The 10231-nt window shown below is 43.3% G+C and overlaps 1 protein-coding gene across 1 annotated transcript in view; it reads left to right on the top strand.

The window, feature by feature from the left end:
* The first annotated feature begins 406 nt into the window (after window positions 1-406).
* The window catches only part of lman1 (lectin, mannose-binding, 1), an 83344-nt gene continuing 73519 nt past the window's right edge, over window positions 407-10231 (top strand). Inside the window, exon 1 of the mRNA XM_070867897.1 lies at window positions 407-616. Within this exon, the coding sequence (XP_070723998.1) occupies window positions 439-616 (178 nt within the window). The 5' untranslated portion in view covers window positions 407-438. The remainder of the gene's footprint in view (window positions 617-10231) is intronic.

The raw sequence follows: 10231 nt of genomic DNA, 5'->3' as shown, positions 1-10231 counted from the left end.
ATAGAGAATAACAGAAATTACTGTTGTCTCTATTAGCAGTTGAACTCTTAATACATTTCTATGGCATTCCTCTCTCCATTATTGGTAACATTAACCTGTTTATTTTAAACAAGTTATGCCTCCAGGAAAAAAAAAGTTAAATACATTAAGTCCAGCTGCTAACACTGGCAACAGTACTTTCTAGTTACCAAACCTGGTTAGCCTCCAGTAAAGCCAATGTTTACTAGTTAAGTAGTCATGTTGAAGATGCAGTTGACCAGGCTTGCCAGTGGTTCTCTGTCCATGTACCGGGTACAGGTGAAGCCCCCCTGAGCCCTGCAGGCTGCACATGTCCCTTCACCCGGGCTGAGCCGCGGCCGCGCTGTCCAATGGGAGAGCGCCGTGTTGGCTCTAGCAGATTTCCCGGCGTGCCGCGGCCGCGGTGTCGGCAGTGCGAAGATGGCGGCGCGGGTGACAGTGGTCGGCTCGTTTGTCGTCCTCCTGCAGCTCCAGCTGCTGCTGCTCCAGGTCATCGCCGGCGAGGTGCCGACCCGCCGGTTCGAGTACAAGTACAGCTTCAAAGGGCCTCACCTGGTGCACAGCGACAGCACCGTCCCCTTCTGGATGCACACGGGCAGTAAGTCGGAGCGGGTCACTGTACATCAATGCGGACGGGGGGGAGGGATAAGGTGGGTTTGGGCTAAGCTGCTTCATGGGGGTCGCGGCAGGTAGTGAGGCCCCGTGCCAGTCTCGGCAAGGTCGTGGTCTAAATAAGAGGAGGTTTGCTGCCGATCTTGAAGCTTCATGAAGTTGGTGCAGCTTCCCCAGAGCTGCCAGCAGCAGGATTGGAGGTCACCGAGAGCCGGACACGTCTGGCTGCTACTGAGCCTTTTAAGTGCTGCACATCAGAATAGTTGACTTTTTTTTCAGGAAAAAAGCCAGTGTGCGCGCCACTTCCAAATGAAAGAGCCCTAACCGTTATTTTAACCGTTATTCCCCCTCATCACTGGAACTGTTCAAGTTTTCTCAGGCCCTGGCTAAAACTTAAACGGATTTAAATGTAAATCAACATTCTACGTTATTTATATATGTGCACACAGGTAATAAAAGTGTTGTGTGTGTCTGTGCTAACAGTAAAAAGGCTTACTGAGATCAGTTTAAAAAGTTGTCCAGTGTTTCTTGTTTTGATGTGACTTTTCAGGTAAATCTGAGAATTTCAATATTTTCTTGACTGAACTGTTCTAGGTGCATTCTGAGATCCAACACTTCTATATGGGCTGCAACATACTGATTCTAGCGTGGAATTAAAAATGCATGGAAGAGAATTATGTTTTGTTACATCCTTACATTGGTATCCGTAACTACTGAACTTTATGGGAATTTTTGCACAAATTTAATGTACTAGACATAAGCTCAACAGGCAACTGTGAGTTCTTATGGAATCATCTTGCTCCATATAACTTAGCTTGCTAGGCCACCTCAGATTGCATTGTCAACTTTTATTTGTTTTGAGGATGTCGGTGTGCATCTGTTACCCTTTTATGTAGGTGGTGGCGGCAGGGGTGGGGGGCTTCTTTAATTGCAGTCCATGAGGTGAAGGTGCTGCCATAGTGCTGTTACGTAGGAAGTTTGAAGATTTTGATACAGCGATACATGTCCAAGTCAGGATGGTGTTGGGAGGAAAACTTTGAGGTGATACTGTTCCCATGTATCTGCTACCCTTGCCTTTCAAGGTGATAGAGATTGCGGGCTTGGGAGGTGCTGCTGAGGAAGCCTTGTTGAGGTGTTGCAGTGTATTCTGTAAATCGTACACCTTGGTGGAGGAAATGGGTGGGGTGCCAATCAAATGGACTGCTTTGCCCTGGATTGTGTTGAGATTTCTGAGTGGTGTTATAGCTGCCCTCGTTTAAGCAAGTGGAGGATATGCCATCACACTCCTGACTTGTGCTTTGTAGATAGCAGAGTAATTGGCTGGGTTGGAGTTGTCCTGCTGTATTGTGTGGGACATGACATAAGCCAGACTGGGTGAAGGTGGTAGATTCCCTTCGCTCAAAGACAGTGCATTTTTGACAGTCCAGTGACTTTTGTGGTAATTATTTTCTGGTGCTAGTCCATAAATAACCAAGTTTAATACATTTTAATTTCACAGCTTTCCACTAGTAAGATTTGAAATCAGAACCTCTGGTTTGTTAGTCCAGTATCATGACCACTACATCCCGAATCAAGCACTGAGACAGTGCTGTGTCTGTCTTTGTTAGCTCAAAGTAAAAAAAAGAAATCCTAAATAATATATACATGATAGATACTGGAAAGTGTTGCTCCTGTCCAGACTTTCATAAGGCAGTCAATGTAATCATAGAAATTTACAGCACAGAAGGAGGCCATTTCGGCCCATCGTGACCGCATTGGCCGACCAAGAGCTATCCAGCCTAATCCCACTTTCCAGCACTTGTTCTGTAGCCCTGTAGGTTACGGCACTTTAAGTGTACATCCAAGTATCTTTTTAAAGGTGATGAGGGTTTCTGCCTCTACCACCATTTCAGGCAGTGAGTTCCAGACCCCCACCATCCTCTGGGTAAAGAAATTTCCCCTCATATATCCTCTAAACCTCTACCCAATTACTTTAACTCTATGCCCCCTGGTTGTTGACCCCTCTGCCAAGGGAAACTGGTATTTCCTATCAACTTTATCCAGGCCCCCTATAATTTTATACACCTCAATTGGGTCTCCTCTTAGCCTCCTGTTCCAAGGAAAACAGACCCAGCATTTCCAATCTTTCCTCATAGCCAAAATTCTCCAGTCCAGGCAACATTCTTGTTAATCTCCTCTGCACCCTTTCCAGTGCAATCACATCTTTCCTGTAATGTGGTGACCAGAACTGCACATGGTACTTTAGTACTCCATTGATGTAATCATTGCAGAAAATATTTTTTAATACTAGAAAGGCTGTTTCTTATAAAGTTTTATACTCAAATGTACAAATACGGTAGTAATTCCTGGCATTATCATACAGCAGCTCAATTTATACAACTCAGTACTAACAAATATAAAGGAAAAAAATGTGGAATATACAGATGCTGTGCTTGTGGCCCAGCCCCTGGCAGACTGAAATCTGATGACCTTGGGCACCTTTTTCAGATTCAATTTTGAAAAAGTCTGTTTATTCCTAGTAACTCTTAACTTATAATTTGCACTAAAAGGTTTTTGAATTATCCAGTAATTTGAATTGAGTAATGTGACTAACATAGCAAAGTGGAAATTTAATGCTTAAAATGTTTAAATTAAGTGGAATAAACTGTATATCATAACCTATTGAAAGGGAGTAACCTGTTGAGAGGTTGCTATGATGCCATGAGAGGTCATTTCTCACAGCTTGGTAGCATCCTCTCAACTTTGCTGTATCCTTCAGCCTATATTGGCCTGGAATTTGTGGTGGGTAATAACAGCAAAGACCGTGATTGCTTTGAAACTGACTGCAACTTCAGGCGTTAAACATGTGCTTTTAATTGCGGAAATCCTGAAGTTGCGGCCAGTCATTCACTGCTCCGATACTGGCTGCGTTGTGGTGCCTTCCCCTCCCTTTTCCCCCACGCCCCCCCATTGCTAGCAATCAGCAAAACTGACACAAACTTTGGCTTTTCTGTGGTAATATCACTGCTAAATGCCCCATTCAAAGTTGGGCTTTGTTGGATTAAGTGAAACTGGGGTTTTAACACCGTACTGACTGCTAAACAAAAGTTATGGCCCTGAAAAATACATTTTAATTTTGTGGAGTGTCAAATTTCTCCATAATAAATTACAGTTGTTAAACTTAAAAAAAAGTTTTTTTATTAAGTTTGTTCATACTTATTTCAGGTTTACCTGTTACCCATGTGGGTGCCCCAATCTGTGTTCACTCTAACATTTTTAAAAAATCTGTATAAAAGCAACTTCTTTCACTGGTTCCCCGTCTGAGAATTCAGCATTGTGATTGGCTACTTAGATAGCTTGTTGATGTCACAGCTCACAATAGGGATCTCCCACTATAGATAAAATTGTCACCACAGAGATCATGAGATCTTTGTGGGCAGCTTTCTTCGGGGTTAGCGGTTATCATCGCCGCTTCGCTGCTGATCGCAAATTCTGGGTCATCTTATAAATTAAACATAGAAAATAGGTGCAGGAGTAGGACATTCGGCCCTTTGAGCCTGCACCACAATTCAATATGATCATGGCTGATCATTCACCTCAGTACCCCTTTCCCGCTTTCTCTCCATACCCCTTGATCCCTTTAGCCGTAAGGGCCATATCTAACTCCCTCTTGAATATATCCAATGAACTGGCATCAACGACTCTCTGCAGCAGGCAATTCCACAGGTTAACAACTCTCTGAGTGAAGAAGTTTCTACTCATCTCAGTCCTAAATGGCCTACCCCTTATCCTAAGACTGTGTCCCCTGGTTCTGGACTTTCCCCAACATCGGGAACATTCTTCCCGCATCTAACCTGTCCCGTCCCGTCAGAATCTTATACATTTCTATGAGATCCCCTCTCATCCTTCTAAACTCCAGTGTATAAAGGCCCAGTTGATCCAGTCTCTCCTCATATGTCAGTCCAGCCATCCCTGGAATCAGTCTGGTTAACCCTCGCTGCACTCCCTCAATAGCAAGAATGTCCTTCCTCAGATTAGGAGACCAAAACTGAACACAATATTCCAGGTGAGGCCTCACCAAGGCCCTGTACAATTGCAGTAAGACCTCCCTGCTCCTATTCTCAAATCCCCTAGCTATGAAGGCCAACATGCCATTTGCCGCCTTCACCACCTGCATGCCAACTTTCAAAGTCTGATGAATCATGACACCCAGGTCTCGTTGCACCTCCCCTTTTCCTAATCTGCCACCATTCAGATAATAATCTGCCTTCGTGCTTTTGCCACCAAAGTGGATAACCTCACATTTATCCACATTATACTGCATCTGCCATGCATTTGCCCACTCACCTAACCTGTCCAAATCACCGTGCAGCCTCTTGGCATCCTCCTCACAGCTCTCACCGCCACCCAGTTTAGTGTCAACTGCAAACTTGGAGATGTTACACTCAATTCCTTCATCCAAATCATTAATATATATCGTAAAGAGTTGGGGTCCCATCACTGAGCCCAGTGGCACCCCACTAGTCACTGCCTCTCATTCCAAAAATGACCCGTTTATCCCGACTCTCTGCTTCCTGTCTGCCAACCAATTCTCTATCCACGCCAGTACATTACCCCCAATACCATGTGCTTTGATTTTGCACACCAATCTCTTATGTGGGACCTTGTCAAAGGCCTTTTGAAAGTCCAAAGACACCACATCCACTGGTTCTCCCTTGTCCACTCTACTAGTTACATCCTCAAAAAAGATTCCAGAAGATTTGTCCAGCATGATTTCCCTTTTACAAATCCATGCTGACTTGGACCGATCCTGTCACTGCTTTCCAAATGTGCTGCTATTTCATCCTTAATAAATTGATTCCAACATTTTCCCCACTACTGATATCAGGCTAACTGGTCTATAATTACCTGTTTTCTCTCCCTCCTTTTTAAAAAAAATTGGTGTTACATTAGGTACCCTCCAGTCCATAGGAACTGATCCAGAATCAATAGACTGTTGGAAAATGATCACCAATGCATCCACTATTTCTAGGGCCACTTAAGTACTCTGGGATGCAGACAATCAGGCCCTGGGGATTTATCGGCCTTCAATCCCATCAATTTCCCCAACACAATTTTCCGCCTAATAAGGATATCCTTCAGTTCCTCCTTCTCACTAGACCCTCGGTCCCCTAGTACATCCGGAAGGTCATTTGTGTCTTCCTTCGTGAAGGCAGAACCGAAGTATTTGTTCAATTGGTCTGCCATTTCTTTGTTCCCCATTATTAATTCACCTGAGTCCGACTGCAAGGGACCTATGTTTGTCTTCACTAATCTTTTTCTCTTCACATATCTATAGAAGCTTTTGCAGTCAGTTTTTATGTTCCCGGCAAGCTTCCTCTCGTACTCTATTTTCCCCCTCCTAATTAAACCCTTTGTCCTCCTCTGCTGAATTCTAAATTTCTCCCAGTCCTCAGTTTTGCTGCTTTTTCTGGCCAATTTATATGCCTCTTCCTTGGATCTAACACTATCCTTAATTTCCCTTGTTAGCCATGGTTAAGCCACCTTCAGTGTTTTATTTTTAGGTTTAATTGTTTAAACCTAAATTGTTAGGTTTAGTTATTTTTTTGTGCATTTTTGCCAGTAGTTAATGAAATAGCAGATGAGACTCCTGTAATTGAATTAAGCGATTTGAACATAAATTGTTTATTTCACTGCATGTGATGGGGCATGGCATAACCTGTAAATTATATTTTGATAATTAGTTATCACACCAGGATTACTACTATTTTTGTGTTGAACCAAAAGTGCTCTTCACTGATGATTTCATCTGTTTGAAATCATGTTTTATAACTTAAAATTCACATTCCTTTTAACTTTTTAATTTTATTGAGATTGTGCTCCTGATTGTAATGATTAACACAGTTTGATGTCTGTATAATCCCCATAGTATAATTGTTGGGAAATATTGTGCTGGAATTTCAACGTGGAAAATTTGTGCAGTTACAATCATAATTGTGTGGTATGTTGGGGGAGTGAAAGTGATAATTTCCATTGAACCTTGGAACATCTAACATAGATTACTGTTGTGAAAAAACCATATGTGAAAAGTCGAATACTGCCTGTTGTATCAGTAGCAAGCATGATAAGTTATTTATTGGGGATCCTTTAATCTGCCTTATCATTTGGTGTTGGTAGGCTTCTTTACATTTTATCTAAAACATTACACTCATTAGAAATGTTAATATTCTGGTGATATTTTGTATTATTTACCTCTTGGAAAGTTGTATAATTTATAATTTAATAGAAATTTACATGTGAACGATAATGTGGTGGATATGTTACTGCATTAATAATCCAGAGTTCTGGACCAATAATCCCAAAGAGTGAGTGTTCAAATCCCACCATAGCCGTTTGCGAATTTGAACATCTGCAAGTAAAAAGCTGGAACAGTAAAAGCGACAATGAAGCATTGTAAAAACCCAACTGCTCCACTAATGTTCTTTAGGGAAGCAAACCTTCTTACTTGAGCTGGCCTATATCTGACACACTGGCATGGTCAATCCTCAACTTTGAAGTTGCCTAGTAAGCCACAGTTGTATCTAACCACTATATGAATTGCAATGGTTCAAGAATGCGGCCAACCACTTCCTTCAGCGAGCAACTAGGGATGGGCAATAAATACTGGTCTTGCCAGCAATGCCCACACTGCAAGACTAAAGAATAAATTAAAAACCAGTAACTTCTCTCATCTTTGGAATTGTAAAACTAAAAGTATTGTTGGTATTCTTCTGACTCGAGTAATTGCTATGTTGTGAAATCTGAAAGCAGGTTCAATGCTCCTATTGTTTACGTAGCTACTGGCTTGAAAATAATGTGTAGGTTGTTTTTTTAAAAAAGAATATACCCTGGGGGCATGTTTAAATATCTGGAGAAGTCAAAATGATCTGTAATATTTTGATTAGAAATCCTTTGTTGAAATCAGAAGGTAGTAGATTTTGGAGCATGGTTTTGAGTTTTTTAAGTAAAAGCCAAGCAACTCATTAGAAAGTACCCAAAACATAAATACAGAGCAATAATCAAGGTGGGCAAAGCAAGCTTTTGGTGATTAACCAGTGCAGCCAATATATTTATTGAAACATCAAAACATAGGAACAAATTAGCCTATTGGGCTGATCATTTTGAAAGTAGCCAGATAGTCATGAAATCGGTTTCTCATTACAGGTTGCTGCAGATGTGTCTGTAATTTTGTTTAAAATTCATTAATACAGAAATGGCTAATGCACCCCATCTATATAGAAACATAGAAATTAGGTGCAGGAGTAGGCCATTCGGCCCTTTAAGCCTGCACTGCCATTCAATAAGATCATGGCTGATCATTCAACCTCAGTACCCTTTTCCTGCTTTCTCTCCATACCCCTTGATCCCTTTAGCCGTAAGGGCCATATCTAACTCCCTTTTGAATATATCTAACGAACTGGCCTCAACAACTTTCTGCGGTAGAGAATTCCACAGGTTAACAACTCGCTGAGTGAAGAAGTTTCTCCTTATCTCAGTCCTGAATGGCTTACCCCTTATCCTTAGACTGTGACCCTGGTTCTGGACTTCGCCAGCATCGGGAGCATTCTTCCTGCCTCTAACCTGTCCAATCCTGTCAGAATTTTATATGTTTCTATGAGATCCCCTCTCATTCTTCTAAACTCCAGTGAATACAGGCCCAGTTGATCCAGTCTCTCCTCGTATGTCAGTCCTGCCATCCTGGGAATCAGTCTGGTGAACCTTCGCTGCACTCCCTCAATAGCAAGAACGTCCTTCCTCAGATTAGGAGACCAAAACTGAACACAATATTCCATGGATGCAGTTTGAATCTGAGGTGTATTGGTACAAAGAGAATGATCTTGAGAATGCGAACATTGCATGCAGTCCGCCTAGTACTAGGCGAACATTTGAATCGTGAACAATATTCTCTTTTTTTTTTTGCCTCCTACAACCCCCTCAACTCAATTTTCCCATCTGATTCCCATATCCCTTCATTCCCCAACAGTAAAAAAAAAATCTAACTCAGAATATACTTAACAACTCGGCATCCACAGCCCTTTGGGTATAGAGAATTCCAAAGATTCACAATCCACTGAGTGAGGAAATTCCTCCTCCTCTCTGTCTTAAATGGCCGGCCCCTTATCCGAGGACTATGCCCCCTAGTTGTAGACTTTCCAGCAGGGGAAACAATCTCTCAGCATTTACCCTGTCAATCTCCCTCAGAATCTTGTATGTTTCAATTATATCACCACCCAGTCTTCTACACTCCAGAAAGTATAGGCTCAATCTCTCCTCATAGGACAACCTTTTCATCTCAGGGATCAATCGAGTGAGCCTTTGTTGCACCACTCTAAGGCATGTATGTCCTTTCTCAGATATAGGGACCAAAACTGTGTACAGTACTCCAGATGTAGTCTCACCAAAACCCTGTATAAGTGTAGTAAGACTTCTTTACTCTTGTACTCCAACCCCCTTACAATAAAGGCCAACATCCTATTTGCCTTCATAATTGCTTACTGTACCTATATGCTAACTCTCTGGGGCGAAATTACCCCTTTTTAAAGCCCCATTAATGCCTCCGGGGGAGGGGGGCACTAATGGGGCGGAGGAGTCGTTTTGCCTGGGGGAGAGGGCGTACCGCCTCCCTGGAGTTTGCAGTGGCGCTGTCACGGCAACCCTGCTGTTAGCGCCCTGGGCCACCGCACAATCAGCGATGAATATCGTGATGTTTTATTTGATTATCTTTTAGGCAGCCCCATGGTTAGCACCCCATAGGCTGTGAGGCTGGGGCAAGCGGATGTCAACGTCAGTTTCGCGAGTTGCCAAGCTGGTCGACATCCGCTCTCTGGGTGTTCCTTACAGCGGAAGGCGCCAGCGCCCCGGGCCGCCATCTTTTGTTGATTGCCGACTCTCGGGTAGGTTCTACTATGGTAGCCCTAGCATGGTCCGGGCCATCATTGTGCAGCCCGGAAATCCGGTTTGGGTGCCGGGCTGCCCTGGTGGCCTAGTGGAGGCCATCAGAGGCCTTGCAGTGTGCACAGCAGCCCTCCCTTTTAAGTGAAGGGGAGGGGCATTGAAGCGCGTCATCGCTACTACGTGGAGCATCCGCGTAGCGCTGCTATCCTTGCCCAGTAACGCCCCGGAAACTGCCCCCCCCAAAAGGAAGTGGAGTGGGTGAGATTGCAGTCCGCTTCTTTTGAGGGGCGGTAAGCCAAATTCAGTGGCGGGGTGGAACTTCTGTGCCAGGTCCCAGATGGTTACCGTCCCCAATTGGGGCGCTGGGCATTTTCGCCCCCTTTTGTGTTTTCTGTGCGAGGACACCAGCATTTAATAGTTTCTTACCATTTAAAAAAAAAATTCAGTTTTTTTTAAAATTCTTCCTACAAAAGTGAATAACCTCACATTTCCCCACATTATACTCCATCTGCCACCTCATTCCCCACTCACTTAACGTGGCTATATCCCTTTGCAGGCTCTTTGTCCTCCTCACCGCTTACTTTCCCACCTAGCTTTGTATACTCATCAAACTTTGATACATTGTACTCGGCCGCTTCATTTAAAGAAAGAAAGACATTTATGGCATAGTTTATGACTACCAAACATC

The sequence above is a fragment of the Pristiophorus japonicus genome, chromosome 2 (genome assembly GCF_044704955.1).
Source record: "Pristiophorus japonicus isolate sPriJap1 chromosome 2, sPriJap1.hap1, whole genome shotgun sequence".
Lineage (NCBI taxonomy): Eukaryota > Metazoa > Chordata > Chondrichthyes > Pristiophoridae > Pristiophorus > Pristiophorus japonicus.
This window is presented reverse-complemented; position numbering and strand designations above follow the sequence as displayed.